The sequence below is a fragment of the Pseudopipra pipra genome, chromosome 5 (assembly GCF_036250125.1).
Source record: "Pseudopipra pipra isolate bDixPip1 chromosome 5, bDixPip1.hap1, whole genome shotgun sequence".
NCBI lineage: Eukaryota > Metazoa > Chordata > Aves > Passeriformes > Pipridae > Pseudopipra > Pseudopipra pipra.
This window is the reverse complement of record NC_087553.1, coordinates 39,215,163-39,235,325: the sequence shown is the minus strand read 5'-3', so window position 1 is coordinate 39,235,325 and position 20,163 is coordinate 39,215,163. Positions and strand designations below refer to the sequence as shown.

At 36.0% G+C, this 20,163-nt stretch overlaps 1 protein-coding gene across 3 annotated transcripts in view; it reads right to left on the bottom strand.

The window, feature by feature from the left end:
- Nucleotides 1-2,094: 2,094 nt before the first annotated feature.
- The window catches only part of ZFC3H1 (zinc finger C3H1-type containing), a 42,026-nt gene continuing 23,957 nt past the window's right edge, over nucleotides 2,095-20,163 (bottom strand). For 2 of the 3 annotated variants that reach the window (XM_064655646.1, XM_064655645.1), the window contains exons 20-35: nucleotides 19,865-19,981; nucleotides 18,827-19,010; nucleotides 16,884-17,070; nucleotides 16,227-16,418; nucleotides 14,084-14,321; nucleotides 12,848-12,953; nucleotides 12,573-12,771; nucleotides 12,002-12,096; nucleotides 10,925-11,035; nucleotides 8,590-8,694; nucleotides 8,335-8,500; nucleotides 7,505-7,605; nucleotides 6,229-6,330; nucleotides 5,589-5,628; nucleotides 3,073-3,135; nucleotides 2,095-2,947 (exon numbers count right to left, since the gene is read on the bottom strand). In XM_064655646.1, the coding sequence (XP_064511716.1) occupies nucleotides 2,810-2,947; nucleotides 3,073-3,135; nucleotides 5,589-5,628; nucleotides 6,229-6,330; nucleotides 7,505-7,605; nucleotides 8,335-8,500; nucleotides 8,590-8,694; nucleotides 10,925-11,035; nucleotides 12,002-12,096; nucleotides 12,573-12,771; nucleotides 12,848-12,953; nucleotides 14,084-14,321; nucleotides 16,227-16,418; nucleotides 16,884-17,070; nucleotides 18,827-19,010; nucleotides 19,865-19,981 (2,144 nt within the window). In that variant the 3' untranslated portion in view covers nucleotides 2,095-2,809. Of the gene's footprint in view, nucleotides 2,948-3,041; nucleotides 3,136-5,588; nucleotides 5,629-6,228; nucleotides 6,331-7,504; nucleotides 7,606-8,334; nucleotides 8,501-8,589; nucleotides 8,695-10,924; nucleotides 11,036-12,001; nucleotides 12,097-12,572; nucleotides 12,772-12,847; nucleotides 12,954-14,083; nucleotides 14,322-16,226; nucleotides 16,419-16,883; nucleotides 17,071-18,826; nucleotides 19,011-19,864; nucleotides 19,982-20,163 lie in introns of all 3 variants that reach the window. The other variant, XM_064655647.1, reaches the window with a different exon arrangement.

Genomic DNA, 20,163 nt, shown 5'->3' with positions numbered 1-20,163 from the left:
TGTACATCTGTAACAAAGCGAGGCTGAAATGCAACTTTTGTGAAAAGTAAACAGCATGCCATCCCAGAAGCTGATCTGGATAAGCAGTAAAATGACTAATACCAAAAGAGATTATCTTCATGTAGGTCTTCATTGAATCTACTTACTAAAACAAACAATAATTTCCATTTATTTTTCTTCCTAATAAATGCAGCTGAAGGTTTTGTTCAATACTCTGTCATCTTTGCAAGAGCCAGAAAATTAAGAATACTGTAGTGGGAATAGTTTGGTGCAGTACTATTAAAAATCTAGACTTTATTTCCAGAAAGATTTAAACTAAAGACCAAATAATCAAATCCCTGTTCATAAAGTAACCCTTCTGAGCACAGAATGGTTTTACAAAAAAATTACTGTGCTTTGCCCCTAAAGTTACTTTTCCTCTTAAGCTGCTAGTAGTTTGCTTGATTAACTGGAGTTATCCTTTATTCCCAGTTCTTCACCACTATTGCTCATAATCAGAAATTTCTTACAGAAGTCCTTAGGAAAGATCACTAATTTGAAAGACTAATATGTAGATTAATACCTTTGGTAAATTCCATTCTTCCTGGTGAAGAATTAAGTTTCCCAAATGATAGATAGAAAGCCCCTTTTTTTTGTTTCAGAAACAGAAATCTCTCTCTATAGCTGTGAGTATACCAAAGCCTAGAGAGGATTCCATGGTAAGTGCAGACCTGTGGAAGCACTAAATTCTTCCTGGCACTTCTACATTACCCAGCAGTGCATTTTATTTCTTGCCTGGTGAAAGAAAATGCTTGTGCTGCTCTAAAAATTATACAGCTTCTTCATATTTCTTCATGTCAGCTCCTACATTAACAATTCCCATTATGGTTAGTCACTTCCATATACCATCAAGCAAAATTGGGTTAAAAGGCCACACTAATAAACTATGAGTATTTTAATCAAAACAATATGGATTAAGGCCAGTGTAAGCCAGAACACTGTGGGTTTTTGGTTCCCCCTGCCCTTATCTTCAGCTATGTGAGAAGCCATTAAGGTAGTGTATCCATGATTAATCCTTGATAGTAATGTAAAGCTTAAGGTCTCTTCAGGAAAAGCCATGAGGCCTTTTGTTATAAAGTCACTGTACAGCAAGGCAAGAAAGGTCACAAAGTTAAGAGCCCTAAGTGTAAGACAAGCCCAAGGTAAGGAACACACAGGGCAGCATTAAAAGCACTGTAACCCTTGACACCTTTTCTATTTCTAATAGTGGAATAGGTAAAATGGTATCCCACTAAAATAAACACTGCTGCAGAAAAATACCTGTTTATCTGCAAAGTTTTAAAGACAAATTACAAAAAAATATTTGGGCGATATAAGCCACCGTTTACCAAACTTGAGGGGTTTTTAATTTAAAAAAATTAAGTATTGCACTTTTGTGGTCTGTGTCATACTACATAAGTGTGGAAAAAACCCAAGATACTACCCTACTACAACGAAGAACAGGCTTGAGTCAGCTTTTCTGATACCGGTTTTGTAGTCTGCATGCTTAACTTGAGCTAAAGTAAGGGGTTTGAAAGCTGCTGGAAGCTGTACGTCACAAACCACTTTGCCTCAAACATGAAGACCAACCCATTTATTGGCATCTTCATAAATCATCTATGCAATAGGTACTACAACCATCTTTTGATATGATTCTGCACAGATGGAAAAACAGGTGGAAAGCCAACCTGATGTGAACAGCCTCATCACTGGTTCAGCGGGCTGACAGCATCTCTCTGCAATGTACATGGAGCAACTTTGGAAAGTGGGCCTCATTTCATTTAAGGCAAAAAGGATAATATAAAATGCATTTCCCATTACTGAAGTGGTATTATTGATAGGAATAGTCATTATGGGACAAACATCTGTGTACCTGAGGCAAGGGGATGAAAAAAAAAACAAGGGATGTAGTTATTCTACATCCACAATAGGCAGCTCAAGCACGTTTGCCTACCTTTTGATCAAAATTAAAAAAGACACCAGATTTTTTTTTTGAGAAGTCAGCTTGTATTGAGATTATCTCTGTGAAAGCACCTGTAATACCCCAAGGTAGTACCAAAACAAAACAGATCAGTATTATTTTTCTTTAAACTGTTAAACTTTATTATAAATTAAAATTTCTTTACAAAAAATTGCACATAATTGACCACTCTTAGGTTCTGATGCACTGGCATTTGCAATAGTTTCTTTAATCTTCAAGTTTAATAGTCTCTGCCATGAGTCCAATGCAGAAAAGGGCAGTAAGCAACCCTCTTAGAGCCTTCAAGTGCAAGAAGCATACTTGTGGCCACGGCAGTTACACTTTCCTTAAGAGCGGCTGCTTTTGTTTTAAATCCTGTAATGAAAAAGTCTCAAAAAAGGTTTAAAAAAGGAAAAACCCAAAATGGACTACTTGCTTTTTACTGTAAACACAGCCCAGTAAATTAATCCGAAACACATATCTCTCAGGCATCAGCGAGAGTGTCAAGTGAATCAGGAACAGCAAAACAAAGAAAATAGTAAATAAAAAGAAAACATAAAAAAATAAAGTCTGTCATTTTGATTAACTATACTTACGTAGATGACGTTATGAGAATCTGGCAGGGCCCAGAAGCAAGGCCAGACAGGGAATTCATGTTTCCAGAAGGTGGTCATGTTAATTGCTTCCAGGTTCAAGGAAAGCAGATCGGAGACTTGATATGCTCAGCAATACTCATCTGCCTTACACAGATCTTAGGGCATGGATCAGCCTGAAGAACCATTCAACTGATTTTGGCATTTTATAGGACTTATGGCTGACCATACTGAGTGTTCAGTAATTCTTGTTTTCTGTTCTGTAAGTGCTTAAATTTAAAAGCTCATCTAGGCTGACTCCAACCTCTTGGCACTTGGAAACTAGTTTTCTCAGGTTATCAGTTTTACCTCCTCCTGATGCTTCAAACAAGAGTTGCTGAAAGAGAGGGGGAAGCAGATATAAGATTTAGCCAGAGCCTGAGCATCACCACATCTATGGATATGGGATATGCAGAAAATTTATATGAAACCTCAAACTGAATCATAAGGAGAAAACATTACATCTTTCCACAGTGTTGCACATAGAGGTAACTTCTGAAGGGCTCTCTGATATAAATGATGGACCTGCAAAATAAAGGCAAGTATTAAAAGTCAGCACAATTTCATGCACTCAAAATGAATGATTTGAAGCACAAAAATCTCTTGCAATAATTTTTAAAATACTTTTGAGGTAAAGCATTAAATTGCTACTAAAAGCAAAGGCAAGTTTATGTCTGACCTTAATTCTGACCCTTGTATGAACATGATTAGTTACATGAGTACATTGTATTTTTCTTCACAAGATTCTTGCCTCATTCATTGCACAGGATGGAACACATTCAGAGAATGAAGCAGCTTACTGAATATTTCTCTTTCACCACTCAATATGTAGTCTCAAGGTCTTGTTTATTGCATATCATCCCAATCCTGCAATAAAAATAACTGTTTCATGGTTTTTTTTTCTTTCAGCCTCTATGTGTACTTTAACAATCAGTCTGAGTTTTTGCAATTCTCAAAGAAAATGGTTTTACCATTTTATTGTTCAAAATAGAGGACCAAAACATTTAATGCTAGTACTTACTCAAGTCTCCAACTACTGGTATCTAAAGTACCAGCTTCAATCAGTCATTAGGGGAGGTATTTGTTGGCATTTTAAATACTTGTACCCATTTTTATATTCTTTTAACAAACCTTTACGTGACCTCTGAAGAGAATAAGTGACAGGTTCTCCAGGAACAGGAAATCCAGAATCTGAATCACAATTCAATTTTAAACCAATATCCTACTTGTTTACTAGAAAATCTAATTATCTGGAACAATCACTGATTTGTGTAAACAGTTTTAAGTGCTGACTACATCCCAAACTAAGACCCCCCTCCCCCCCGCCCAAAAAAAACCCCAACTGCACTGTGTGTACCTTCTTAAGTGATTTTACCACATGCTGTAAAGTTAGTGAGGTGGTTGCAGAAGAAAACCATGCGATTTCTTCTGGGTGTAATCCAGCTACAATGTTTCACATATGCCTTCATTTTAATTGGTTCATTTTCTTTAAAGGCCCTCTTTTTGATGCATTTGAAATATATTTTTCTAACCAAACAAATCTTTTCAGTCACCAGCCTTTTCAGGGATCTTTTCAGTCACCAGCCTTACTATAGGCAGTGCCTTAAGATGTAGTCCATCTAATACAATGACTGAAGCAGGGATCTGTGACTAATTACAGATTACACCAAACCAACACAGAGACAGAATTAAGGTTGAATAGGCAACCATGCCTTTGATATCTCCTGACTTTGAATTATTTGATCTTACAAACCAAATAACTCTGCTTGGGGGATGTTCTTCTTAAACATTCTAGGGGACAGCAAAAAAGGAAAGAAAATATTTCATATGCAAGTCTAACAATAGCCATGCTACCCCTTATGGATCAGTTCAGCTTTAACATGGATTCAAAAAAAAGACCACAGACAAAAAAAGAAGGATGCTAAGAAGTCACTAAAAGAATGACACAAAACAAGATACAGCAAAGAAGTTAGCTCAAAGACACCACAAGCAAGTGGTGAGTCACAAATCTAGGCCCTCATGATAACCCCCCAGCCCCAAATACATAGCATCCTTCCACAGGCAGAAGAATATTTTGATGGCAGCAATACCAGGAAGATCATTCTGTTTGAACTGAAATGTGATTCAGTTGCTGTGCCAAAAACCTCTTGTATTTGTATATAGTGATTTTTCCCTTCCCTAAGTACCAGTAAGTAACCTTGTTATTTTTGGAGAAAAAGAACTGATGTCTTTTGGGTGGTCAGGAACTATTCAAACTCTTCACATACACTCATTTGGCAGACCCACTCTTCCAACTACTTCACAGAACCAAAGAATGGTTTGGGTTTGAAGGGACCTTACATATCATCTAGTTACAAATCCCCTGGCATGGGCACCTTCCACTAGACCAGGTTGCTCAAAGGCCCATCCAGTCTGGCCTTGACCACTTCCAGGCATAAAGTATCTGTATCTTCTTTGGGCAACCTGTTTGTGTCTCACCACCCTCACAGTAATTTTTCCTAATATTCAATCTAAACCTGTTGGTTTGAAGCCATTCCTTCTTGTCCTAGTACTACATGCCCTTGTAAGAAGTTCCTCTCCAGCTTTCTTATCTACTTGTAAAGACAGTCATTAGCATCTTTCAGCAAAACAAGTCTTTCTTCCCTCTACTGTATTTTAAGTTCTAGCAATTTCCTCCAGGTAAAAAAAAAAAAAAAATAAAAAAAATCAAATAGGAGAAGAATACAGCCCTCTCAGTAAGGGAAAGATAAACAGAAACAGTATGCCCAAGTACTCATTCATTATACAGTCCATTCTACCTTGACTGTCAAAGACATTTCTCACACTTGAGGTAAATGTTGTGATGTTTATAAACAAGAATATTTCAACTACCTAGGAATCTTGGGTTTACAGATGACCATTGCTTTGGATAAAGCCAAGATATGAGAAGTCTTATAGAATTTCATAATTACTCATTTTAGTACACTGTGTTGACTTACTTCTCTTTGTCCCATTAGAAAGCATTCGGCAGCAATGGCTCTGAGGAAAAGAAATATATACAAACATTTATTCTTGAATTATTTTAAGTGCCATTAGTGGCAGAATATTGACTGTGGAATGGAATTACTAATTCCTTGAGAAGAAACTGACTAAATTCCAATGAGGTTAATCTACATGAAAAGATAAAAATAGCCATTTTTTAAAAACAACCTTACATGAGCAAGACATTTCAGTTGTTCCCCATTATGAACAAACACTGAAGAAAAAGATCAGTTCAGCATCACTGGATAATGGAGAATACTGCTATTGTGATATATAAAGGGGAGGGGTAGAGAGGGGGGGAGACAGAAGTCAATAGTTGAATTTAAAAAGGCAACTTGTAAATACATAATTCATATTTATCTGCATAATATCCATTCACATAAGTTTCTCCAAGAGGGAAATTTCATTTCTCATTTTTAAGAAGTGACAGTACCTCTGTCTGCTGTAACAAACAGTTACTCTCTAAATAATAAGCTAATGAAAGAGAGGCTTCCAGTACAAGCCCAATTGGAAGGACATTTCAGATTTACCTTTGTGATGTAAACCTTATAAACAAAAGCAATATCTATGAAAACAGATGTATGATTGTTGCATTACATTTTCCAGATGGCCAGGCATGTTGGGATATTATATGTAAACATCTTGGCTTGTAGTTTCAGAATTTGAACATTGCTCTCCTCCCAGTATCGCAGAAGCAGTCTGTAAAAGGTATTCATGAGAAAGGAACACTGCTCTAATCACTTGGACCATAAAAGCTGTCCAAAGATACAAACACACTATACAAAATCTATTATACCTAATCTGAGCTGAGAATTGCAAGTAGGAAAAAACCCAAGCCACCATATACAATATTAACTGATCATGCTCTCAGAACAAAACAAAACAAAAATGTTAAAATACACTTTCAGAGAATAACTAAGAAGTACGAAATCAGAGAGAAAATATGATCTTGGCACATTACAAGATTACAAGTGGAATACAAATCCACTTTTAGCATGCACAAAGTAACTGCACATTTGAAAGGAGGTAAATTAGTTTTACAGTCATGTGGCTAGAAGTACTGTTTAGTCAGTTCTGCTCACCCATTTCATGCAGTATCAACATTGTTTAAGGGAGCTGCAAGTTCCATCTAGACAGAATCGCAACTTGGTTTAAAATTAAGTCATTCAACTTCATGTGCCAAAGGCAGGTATACTCTCCCCACGCCCACAACCACACACGCTCATTTCAAGTCTTGCTTTGAGTTCTTTGGGGTCATTGCTGATGATGAACAGTGTTTCGGGACTTTTCAAAACTACTCAAATACTCATGCATTCAGTGCACCTGAATTCAGTAAAACATGGACTCCCTAATCCTGGAAGAGCGCATTTTGAAATACTGTTCAAGTAAGAATCAGTGCAATGCTTACATTTACTGGTTCTTTTTCCCATAAGATTTTTTTTTAAATATTCGTTTCTCTTTGCTAAATAAATATCAAGTTAAGTGCTTAAGGTGCACTGTTATAGACTGGTGTACCCATTCTTGTTTGTTCTATGCCAGAATTGTACTTGTAATAGATCAACAAGTAACAACAAGATTTTAACATATATCTGACATTTCTCTACACACTTGAAATTTTGACCACTTTCACTGATCATGTACATACAATGCAGAGCTAATTCCTGTATAAGTATAACCTGTCTGTAGATAGAATAGAACCTTGTCAAACACAAGATTGAGATGATGTCAGAAGGCACAATATGCCTCAAGCAACATGCAATAATAGAGGAAGAGTTTTACTTCCATGGTAGAAAGCAAATCATGCACGTCTTACACAAAAAACAGTAGTTATGTTAACAGTCTGTTGGTCTTGATTATAAGTATTTTTACATACCTCAGTGCAAGTCCAGGATTAGTAGGCATGGTAGAACAAAACCGTTCCAAGGTTTTGGAATGCTGAGATTTTGGAATGCAGCTCAAATAAAAAAGAATTACCTGTAGAATTTGAATTATAAACATTAATCCACTTTATAGCTCTTACTTTGCTAAGAATAATGGAATGACAAACTATGAACACTATGACTAAAGGAGTTGCCACCTTCAAACCTTATCACTCATGGGTACAGAAATCAATTTGTACAATAAAAAGTTAGTGTCAAGTTGCTAGCACCACATATTAGTCCCTCCAGCCTGCATTTAGTGAGCAAAGAGAAACGCACTGCATGTTAGCAAAATGGGATCCAGGATTTCTATAAGCTTTAGTCTGTTCGGGTAATTGCTCAACTTGTTTTTACTCATAACTTTACTCCTTCTGTTTCTCAACGACTGTACTTTCCAAGAAAAAAATGACAGCGTAAATACTGTTTCCATCTGCCAGTATTATAGCTCTGCAGACCACTTGTGCTCAGCCATATCTGCCCTCCCTTATACATTTTCTCTTCTCTCTAGAAAAAAACAATTTGTCACTAACAGCTCTATTCACAGCGTTACAACATGGCATAAAGTTTTTCTTCGCCTTACACACCCTTTATTCAAAAGGTTGCTGCTAGATACTCTTCTGCTAAAAACACTACTACCCTCAGACTGTTGCTTCTTTTCCTAGTAACTCCTAGCTTTCACAGTGTTCATATATTACTGGTGCTGTATTTGAACAAGTAGATTACAGGTACCTGCTAACAGGTCATCAGCCTCTTTAGTTTAAACTGTCCACAGATGCATTTTTACCTTATTATGAAACTCATAATTGGTCCAATAATCAGCAGTACTAAACGGAATTGGGTATCGTGTGGGGACTGTCACCAGACATCTGTTCACTAGATCAGTAAAAAGCTTGAATTCTTGAACCTTGTTGTTGGATCCAACAACTTTGCTATTGATAAAAACAAGGTAACTGGAAGAAAAAAGAAAAAAAAATAGATGGTTCTGGTAGCCTTCACTTAATAGTTGAGATTAATTGACTTTCTTCCCTTACGAACTTACTCTAACCAAATGTTCTGAACAGTTTCCTGTTGCATCACTGCCCCCAGAGCTGCTTCATAAGCATCCAGTGCTTCACCGACACTCGCATGAATAGACTGGCACAAACTGTTTACATAAAAAGATAAAGTGTTGTATGTCACAAACAATACATGTTATTGCACACTAAAACACAATAAAGAATTTCCCATCCTTAGATGCAAGAAAAAACAGTGTTTTCAGTTTAGCAGTATCATGGACTAATTTATCAGTCAATTTATTAAAATGGGTAAGTCTCAAAAGCAGGTAACAATAATAAAGCAACCATGCAGTTTAAAATGCAACCCTTAAAAACAAATTAAATCTTAAGAATTATCTTCTATTCCTGTAAAGTCTCCGTTTACTAATCCTTCTAATACGAATGCTCTAACTGCCACAGAATGGAGACAACTCTTGAGTTTCTGTTTGAGCTCCAGAACACTACATTTCAAAGTCAGATTAAAGCCACTTGAGAAATAGTATCAGACTGTGGCAACAAAATTAGTGTTCTGAAACAAGTATTACCAGGATCTGGGGCAGAAACACCCTGATCACATCAGGAAAAAAAAGAAACTTGACAAGAAAAGTAAAAAAAAAAAAAACCACCTTAATTTTGTTCAACAGCTTCTCAAAAAAATATACAGTAAGACCAACATACAGTACCTCGCCAAAGACAGAAGTAGACACATTCTTTGATCAAGACATTATGAACAATCCTTATTTCAAAGTGTAAAATTACAGTGGTAGAAAGTATGTAGTGAAATGACTTTCACTAAGTCATGAGGAGAAAAAAAAACCCAAAAAACTAACAACCTCATGAAAGAGATTACAGAAATACAAAGATAGGGCTGATGTTGCTACCTTGCTACAGAACCCTCCTGACTAGGGTCATATAATCAGAGTGGCTGATTCTACTTGTTTTCCCCAAGAACTACGCACTAAATCACCAATTGCTACTCTTTCTAAAAAAGCGAGTGTATGCATTTGTGCGCGCACACACACGTACACACACTGTGATCTCCCCAAGTAAAACACTCTTACATGAGCTTTGAGGCTTTGCTGATTTCAACCTATTCTATGTTGCTAAAAGTGAACTTTTACATGTTTTGTCCTCTGTACCTGAAGAAAGAAAGGACAGATCTGCAGGCCCAGATACCTATACACTTACTGTAGCAAAACTGAAAGAGAGACACTCTGAAAGTAATTTAGCTCTGAAAGTAATTTAGGCATTTAATACAAGAGCACTAATTTCCCTTCTTAGAAGCAGGTGCTAAAATACAGGAGCACCTGAGCTTAAGACAAGGTCCCTTATGACTAAAGAGTGACCTCAAGTGTCTTAGTAACAACGCTTCTACTGTGTAAGTGCCAAACCCAAAACTGATCTTGTGAAGAGGTACTTTCTGTTAAAAAAAAAAAAGGCATTTCAGTTGGTATTAATGGACAATGCAAAAAGAAAACATTAAGATAACCTTTATATAAGGTTTAGATTAAGTTTACTTGAAAACCATAGATTTTACCTGTACACTGTCTACCAATTAAAAACTATAAGCAAGAGTGGTGAAGAAGTTCTGAGGAGTCCTCAATCAGTATGTGAAGCATTATCATCCTTGCCCCTTCTACATATCTTAAAAGCCAAATAACTACTTCTGAAGACTGACAAACCCAGACCATGAAGTCGTAAACTTCTTAAACAGCCTAAGCCAACACTTCAGTAATCATAGTTATGTAACTAGTATAAGTTATAGATGGCTAGTACTTTGGTGTCTGGCAATCCTGTATACTGCTGCTATCAAAAGGAAGAAATGAAAAAAGAAGATTGTGTATACATGACAAAAATGTGTTCCTCTGCAATCTCTTGCAGAAGATCAGGTCAGTTTACTGTGGAGGGGTTTCTCTCCATGAAGAGCTGAAAAAGCGGGTCAAGGAAGGTGGGGAGACCAGGACTAAACAGAATGGGGAAACTATTGTAAAATAATAGGGAGACAACTGAAAGCCAGGAAAAAGAACACTACTAGCAGTAGCAACCTAAAACAAAAGTAAACCAAAAAAATCATTTTGAGGTGAACACACCTATTACTGTTCCCATAGGTCAGAATTTCTGAAAGATTTCTCAAGAGTAGAATTTGACATGCAATTCAGTTTCATAAAATTATCTCCATTGTGAAGCAGGCTGGTAGGTTTTCTAAGGACTGGTAAATCCTTTACGGAAAGAACCCAAAGTGATACACCCTTAGGCAAATAATAAATACTCTGCCTTTTGAAAATGGAATTTACTCAGACCCAAGAGCTGTTTCTCAGAAATTCTTTACAAAAATCTCACCAGTATATCTGCCACAGATATGGGATTTGCTGGTTAATAACATCATCCGTAAGATGTTCTTTATAGAGGGGTGATGTAAATTCAATTGGCATTGGAAAATTCAAGAGATATCTACAAGAGAAAAAAGTAGTAGTAAATGAGAATATTATCCTACATAGAAGACTGCTATGTAGATGTAACAATCAGTTCAAAAGTCCAGTTCACGAAAAATACTAAAAAATACACACTTTTCCTAGATTTAGTTTAATTCTAACTAGATACAATTTATACAGAAAGCAATACAGAAACATAGAAATAGTTAATATAGAAGGCATTTACTCCCTCATTATGTACAGAACTAAATGTTGACTTTTATCTGAGACTTTCCCTGGCCCAAGTAAAATACATTATGGCAGAATTGCCTACATACAATCAACTAGACTACTTTACCAGTACTAAATTTCATGTAAACAAATGTAAGCAGGAATAAAATCTAATACCTAACTTAGACATTACAAAACCTCAGCTGCCTAAGCCTTAGCACAAAAGGTTTTTGCTTTGAAGGACTTCAGAAGCATCTACTTTGGTCATAAGAAACTTGCATATTTCAAAACTTCAGTGAAGTCTCTCAATTAGGTGCTAAGATTCAAGTGGAAAATCATCAGGCTACATATCAAACCTGAGTCTTTTCATCAATAATAATCTGATTAATAGCATGCTGAACCTCTGGACTGAGCTTTTTTGCAAGTGTCTAAATAGAGTGTTTTAGATATGCTATTTTAGGCTCCCAGCTTTAAGGGTGGGTGGTGGGGGGGAACCAAAACCAACTTTCACATATATATGATTGATTTTCATTGCCCAAATCCAGACATTTAACTTGCTAGCTATTTTATCTTTAAATGCTCATAGGTTTACAAATTAGTGTCTATGCAAAAACAAGTATAAACCTTATGAACTACCAAATCATCATTCACTGAAGTTTTGGCAAATCATGCCAAGCTAAAAAATAAGAAGAGTTTAAAAGTTCTAGACTATCTTCTTATTCAATAAAATGCCAATATTGCCAAAATTTAAATTAAAAAAATACTCTAAATGTACCTTAAGAGATCCATGGGACCATGCTGTTGGCATGTATTCTCAAAGAAAGCTGCCACAAAGTCTTGCAACAGTGGAAGAATACTGCTTGATCTTTCCTGTTTTGTTGTTTGGGTTTTAAATTAAAAAAAAATAAAATCACACATCAATCTGAAAATGGTAAGAACAACTTAACCAAAATAAATAACAAGTGGTGTGCCTATCTCTGCAATGCTCCATTGTTTTCATTCTCTCAAGAATGAAGTCTAACTGGGTCACTCAGCAGGCAGCAGAAAAAAGCTGAAAAAATATTACAGGTTCTATTTTTACTTTCTGTTATTCTTGCTTAAGGATATCAACACTGAATTAGAACAATCTAAACTATAAATTTATGATTTTATATCATTTTTATTATTATCTTTTATCATTTCACTTATCTTCCCAATTATACTTTTCCCATCTACATAAAGGAGCACTAGATATTACAAAAATATAATTAAGATTAATCCATTTTATGAGTATTTCAAACAACACACAAAATCTGAATTTAATAAATCTAGCAGACCAACAAATTAGTTTTGGAGTGGAGTATTACCTGTGAAACAAGAAATTTACACAACCGATAAAAAATTTCTGCATTCTGAGGATTCTTCTCAAAAGCTCCAATCCACACCTTGTAGGCACTGTCACTCTGCTCCATCTGCAAATACAAGGTGGCCAAACTCTCCAAGAGCTGACAGTTGCTAGGACAGAGCTCCAACAAAGACCTGCAAAGTTCTGCAGCAGACTCCCACCTTAAAGAAAAGTAAAGATAAATTTTCAAAAAAAACAGCTGAGTACTCCAGTCAAAATCATCTTGAAACAACTTACCTTTCAAGAAGTTTCAGCAAAGCTATCATGTTTCTGTAGAGAGGAAAGCAGACAGCTATTCTTTTGTCAGCCTCAAGGCTTTCATCAGTACATGTTTTGACCGCATCTTTAAAAGAAAAGTAAAAATGAAGCCTTTAGACCTCACGCAACATCGAAGTTATTTGAAGCTTTAACATGAAAAAAGTCTCCTTTAACATAATGAAAATACGTAAGTGTGGAAAGATATTACTGAGAGTGCTGTTTTTGCAAATTATTAGAAAAAGACAATCTTTAGAAAAGCTGTCTTTACACTTATAACCATGTTGCAAGGACAAAAATCTTTCAGTTTCATCTCTTATTCATTTTAAAAACAATTTCCTACCAATGAAACACTAAAGCAATATTACAGACAGAAGCATATCACTATATTTAAAATCACATCCCAGGATTTCCAGCATAGCTGCTGAAAGCTATTGAGACAAAAGCTAATATAGGATATTATTTTTCTTCTCCGTATCATAAAGAGTTATCCCCATTATCATGGCTACACTGCCTTTTCTCCCACAGCTGGGTTACTCCATTGATCCTTGAGTATTTCCACACTGCATTACCACCTCCAGCATATTCTCAGTGGCAACTCAATACTGCTGCTGGCTAACACGCTAAGTACTGACATCTATAAATGCTACATAATAGCATTTGTCTGCTACTATAAAGTCTACCTCTGGCAGCAACACAAATCAAGAACTCAATTTCTTCTAATATCTTCATTTTACATCTTAAAAAAAAAAAAGCCTATTTAAACTCTGAATTGAGATAAAGACATGCATTTCTCTGCCTCTTTTAAGGAAATACACTAACAACATTCCAGGAGAATAACTTTGCAATAAACACATCCTGTTAAGAGGAGAAAGGGTAAGAAAGAATGACGACAGAAGCTTGGCTTTATGCTTGCTTAAGCCCAAGAAAACTAGCAGTCACAAGCCACTGACTGGTCTTTTTCTCTGAATCGTCATATTCTATCAAGATAAGGCTGTGGCTTTGAACCACAGACAAAAAAACTCAGTGCGTTTGTTAAGGACACGAGAACATGGAGTTTCCTCACTGCTCCATTTGAATCAAAATTAAATATTCACTGGATTAATCCAATGGCTCAACGGAGTCATCAGCAATATTGCACTGCCTTGAAATTCTAGAAGTTGGATAATATTTCTTGATTTAAAACATGTATGAAGTAGTTTACCTCCTTAAGCTTACCTTCAAACATAGCTAACAGTACATCAGGATCAGTCTTCACATCTTGAACTGTTTGCCATGGTATTAAAAATGGCTCTTTGTGCACAATCCTTGAAGGACTGACATTTGCTGGATCATAGAACTTGACTGGGAGAATACCAAATTCAATTAAATGTATGTAAGCCAGCCAAGCCAAGCAACGGTCACTTACAGTAAGGTGTTCTGATATCATCTTTTCATTTGCTGATTTTAAAGCATTCTGCAAAGGTTAAAAGAAATACATTACATTTAAGATTTAAGAACAGAAAAAGAAACAGGAAGAGTGAGTTTTAATATTCTCAAATCTTTTCCACAGAAAGGACAGGAACTAATTCTTTACATCAATTATCATCATATTCAGTTTATGTGAATGCATGACTATGCAAATCATATGGATGATTTCTAGGAATAGGTTCAGAAAAAATGCAGAAGGTTGTTCCTTTGGAAAGAGAGACACTTTGAAAACATGCATCTCCCAACGTGTTCCATTTTTCTGATTAATTCTCCAGTTACTTCCAGTTACACAGAATACATTAGCTCTAGAGACAATTCATCTACAAGCTGGATTCAGCTTAATATATCCTACTAGGTTTTGTGGGTTTGGGGTTGTTGGTTAGTTTGGGGTTTTTCTTTATTAAGGTCTAGCTATAAAGCTACTAAGCTACAGCTAGTCAAAAATCAACTGAAGCAACGACCACCTCTAGACATACTGTTTTAAAAAATGTCTTGGAAACTTTACCAAGAACAAGGATATTGTTTCAAATTTTTCAACTAATTATACACAAAGATAGAATAGTCCTGTTAAATCAGCAGATCCCACGTAAAACAACTGGAGCAAGCAATTAGATAAAGTCTAAACACAAACTGCTCCTGAAACAGAACAGAATCTCATGACTAGTGATGTGCCAACATTTTTTGGGCAAAAGGCAGAATGGTCAAAGAGTACACTTTCAAGGGAATGAATGTACTTGCAAATTTATACAAAATTCAGCAGGACACACATCCTGAAATAGATGAAAACTGATGTTTCAAAACAACTTCACTTATTCGCTCTTGAAAATATTTACTTCAAAAAAATTGCTTTCAAGTCTTCTAAAGAGACACACTGCTATTTACTCTGAAGTAGCAGCTACTTAAACACGGTTAAATAATCACTCCTCAAGACATTCTTTTCAACTACACATTCCAGATTAATAGTAAAAGAAAGTGTCGAAAAAGTGTTTGGCTTTGTGATTATGCTTTGCAGAAAAGTAAGGGAAACCAATCTGTGTTATTCTCCCATATACTCCGGATTTCCATCTCAATTTGACAGAGAGTTTCTTCTCCCTCTGTTCTTTTTGGTAATTCAGAATTACATTTCTCAGTACATTTGGGGGAAGCCATCATAGCATTGCACCTTCCCATTCCAGCTGGAGCCAGACCAAACTGCAAGGGCCTCAAACCTCGAGTAACATGTCAGGCTGCAGCAAACAACAGGCATCACCTGCTGGGAGGAATAAAAAGCTGCAACTGAAAGGACAGCAGCTCCCACTTTGGGGAGAGGATGATGTCAGCACTCCATCTCACCCTCAGCCACCACTTTTATCACCTACACAAAAATAACAAGTCACCTAAATTCTTTCTACAGTCACAGTTTTAGGCTGAGGTAACTCAGTGACTTTGGAGCTCATGAGAGCAATAAAATCCGATTTAAACAGTCTCCAGATTTGAGAGCAGGGCAATACCGTTAGATAATATCATACTATGCTTTTTCCAAAGAACTACTGGTTTGATAATTTCTGTAGTAATTTTGAATACCTGAGGCAATACATTACTCAACAGGGCCTTCACTGCAAAAACTGCTCAATGACTTACTGGAAGTCAAGAAATACAGCATGTCTCTAGGAATTATTTTGAAACATAGTGGTCTAGGCTATTAGCTACACAAACAAGGCAAAATAGATAAAAACCCTAAAGGTATATCCAGATTTTACAATGGCATCGTATCTCAAAACAGAATCCTCTATTTGCTGAAGGAATTCTCCTAGTGGAAGAAACAATTCTTCTCAAGTTGAAACTATCAGAGTCACAGGCATTAAAAAGGTGAAGGTATGAAGACACTCCTGGGGTGTAACTCAGGAGTTACCTGCAGTAGAATAAGAGCATTCTGATGTCTTCCTGTAAACAGGCTTAAGTGAACCCTGTAGAGGAGAGTCTCCAGCAGCTGAAAGGACACAAGATTTGGATTTTCTCCTCCCCTCGTCACATCCATTAGGAACTGTAACATCCTCCCACATACATAGTCTTTTCCATCAAAGGAATTCTCCAAATTCAAAAACTAGAGAGAAATAAGTCACATTAATAATAACAATCAGAATACAAGTAAAGCTTATAAGCCAATGTTTAAAAATCACAGAAATCAAAGATTTTGAATAGTGTCTTTCACTATCTTATGAACTGTATTTCCCTCCCTCACACCAAATTTTCACATTAAACCTCAAAATATACCACTTTTAATACATGTAAGAACTAATAACCAATTTTTGCAAAGCCTAAGAAACAAAAAATAAGCAACAAAACATCTTGATTTGAAATAACTTTTATTACCTGAGGAAAAGTGATGATTTCTACAAATAACCTGCAAGCAGAACTTGAGTCGCTTCATTTTCTGAGCAACTTCTGAGTTTTCAAAAAGCTACAGTGCTTTTCATTTCACACTTTCCCTGTCATATGTCCTGGCTTTCTACAGTAGAAAACGCACACTTACAGGAACATTTCACGTACGCTTTTTTTTTTTACTTACTGTCCACCAGATTTGATAAGAAGGAGCATATTCCACTGCTGTTTCACACATTTCCTGTATCTCCTCCTTGGTTCCTCTTTTTGAGAAAAGTCTGAGGTAATGACACCAAATTTCAGGATTTTCTTTGTTGTTCTCAAGGGCTCGAGCCAAAACATTTAAAGTAGAATCTAAACACTCAGATGATGAGCTGTAGAAGTTAAAAAGAAAAGCACTCGCATCACCTGTGTTGGTATAATGACTTACACAATATCAAATATGAAAATGAACGCTTTGAATTAGAGTGGAAGTCATACACACTTAGCCATCTTTTTTTTTAAATGTGTTGTCCTTTACTATCAAAGTTTCAGTAGGTTTTCACCCTTCAAAGATTATTACGTGCAATTATCACAGTGCACAGAAATACGAGAGAAACAGGAAAAGAGTGCCAATTCAAATAAGAGTCCAGTTTAATGAAAATGGGTAAGATTCATCTGTAAGCAAAGTTCTCAAGCTGCAAGCATATAAAGGCATTTACATTGCACAGGCTTAAGAACTTCAGTAGGAATTTCAAAGGTATAGTAAAGTAAGTTATTATATTTTTGTTATGTATTGACTTTCTACAGTCATTGAACATAAGCATGTCATACAGGTTCTCTGCCTCTAAACCATTTAAAAAAATGAAATTTTACTTACTGAGATAACTATCATGAGATGATACCCACAAAGTAATATTTGTTCAAATAACTGACTATACTGCAAACCACAAAGCTGAGCTTTAATTCATAGACAAACTCGCATAAAACCACAGAATGCTTCTGAGGCCACATTTATTCTGAAAACATCTTTTGAAATTATTTTGCATAGACAGAGAGGAAAAGAAGTCCCAAAATAAAAGTAATAGAATTAACCGTAAGTCTGAAGCTTTCCCAACCCCTTCTATCACGACGTTCACCTACCACACCACTCAAGTTTCTTCAGAGTACTGAGAGAGGAGGTGGCTGTTTAAAGAAAAGGATGCATTGTTTTCCATTAGGTTTTCTCCCTTCTTTTCTTGGTCATTTCCCAAGAACACTTATATTTAAGTGTGCTCTTCTTACACTGCCACTTGCTGGTAGTATTTTCCTTTGAGTATCAGCCTTTCCAGTTCTATCCCTTCTATTGTTCAGGCACCTACTGATACAGCTCAACTGATCTTTTGCTACCTTTTCCATTATCTACAGTTTAAACGAGGCTCGTAAAGCAGAGCTGCTCCTCTCCATTCCCTGTTGCAGTTGCTTAAGTCAGTACCTCATTATTAAAACTGAAGTCAATCGTCATGATGGATGAAATCATCATGACAGAATTCCCACTGAAATGATGTGACTGCCAACATAAACATGGTACCCTGCAGTATAATTTTAAGGAAGAGAAGCTATAGAAACTTAGAAATCCAAAAGTTAAAAAATATAAAACAAGAAACCAAGCACTCAACTGGGCCATTTCTACAGGGATAAAACCACCTAGCAGAACTGTTCTTATAAGAAAGCTTTCTGATGTAAGTAATTTCAAACATTATTCCAACCATTCACCTGTAGTAGAGGAGTAACTGATTTGAGTTTATTGGTCCACTACTTGACCACTGAAAGCACAACATTCCACTGTAATCTTAAAACACGTTAAGTTGTGCACTTTTCAAACATGAACAATTATTTCTCCCACACTGCTTTCCATCACCTTCCATTCTGAATCAGAATCCACCCAAAGATAAACCATCAGTGCAATTTATTACTCATATGCAATACTACGTACAGCAGGAAATCTGATCTAATCTATTTTTTAATCTGCTCTTAAGTAATAAATTATTTGTGGTGCTGTTAAAGAAAATTCTTAAATATCAAAAAGGAAACTTGATCATTGAAGCATGGTTAAATCAAACCTAAATGCAGCAAGTGTCTAAAATCCAATCTAAAATGCAGGAGACATACCCTTCATTTTGATTCAAGTATTTATACGCAAGTTTAATCCAAAGCTGTACATCACAGGGGTTTTCTTGGACACTTGCTTCCAAGTTGGAAATGTCATCAGTCTCACTTGTAAAATACCGGACATCATCTGGAGTGACCACAGCATCAAGCACTGGAACTCTTTTTTTATGTTCTGTGGGATGTGCTGCAAAAAATATTAAAAAAAAAAAAAATTTATTTTCGAAACAGAAGTGACCTGTAAGATCAGAACTCACACAAGAGGTGCATTTATATATTTCAAACAGAGCTACTGACCAGAGCAAAATATGGTTATTTCAACATCCTTTAAAACTTAAAACCATGCTGTTTGTTGAGAACTGGTTATATTTCAAATGTGAAGAAAAAAATAAACAGCCCTAAAAGGCTGACTTGATCAAGAGACATCAACTAAGCCAGTTATTTCGGCAGCATTAGGAACTAGACCCATTTGACAAAGAAAAATTCTGAGTCTCTAAAAATCCTTTTTAGAAGATTTGCTAACAAATCCAAAAGCTCCTACTTGCATGAGTCACATGTGAAACACTGTCATGTTACTGACACTCTAGCAAGCTTCCAAGTCTCAAATGCTGCTTACCAGCAATTTTTTAACTGCTGACCTCACACCAAATTGTAACTCGGTAAGAATTTAAGATAACTGAACACATGAGGTTATCTTAAGGGTTCAGCGTGGAATAAAAATTTTAAAAAATCCCAATGATACACGGACAAAGCTGAAACATTCTAGGGAATTAGTTCCTTATGCTCCTTTAATAACAGGTAATTAGAAATTCCACCTTTATTTCCAGTCACATATTACAGGAAAAAGAATCTGGTATAAATACAATCGACTTATATCAAACTTTACCCGAAAACGTTTGCATGCAGGAAGTATAAAGCCAAGAGAGCTATTAAAATCACTAGTTTTTTCAAGAACTACTTAAGAAAATCAGGTGTTTGGAAGAGGTTGATAGGTATTTTCCTTCAGTGCTCTTTTTCATTCAAGCCACACATCCAGATTACCATATTTAATAGGTCCAACAAACTGCTCCTCTTCACTGCTGCTACTATCTAACAGGGGTTTTCTCCAGTACTTTGGCCTCCACTTCCTTTTCTCTTTCCATGTTGTATGTGGAGGTGCTGTAAACAAAGTAATAGAAATTCTTTTCCTTTTCTGTATTCAAGAACAAAACGGTTTTAGATTTAGATTTTAGATAAAAAGATTCTATGAGTACAACACAAGTGTATACATTTCAATACTACTTATTTAAAATTTATTGTGATCAAGGGCATAAGTCATTTCTACAAATTGCACTCCAAAA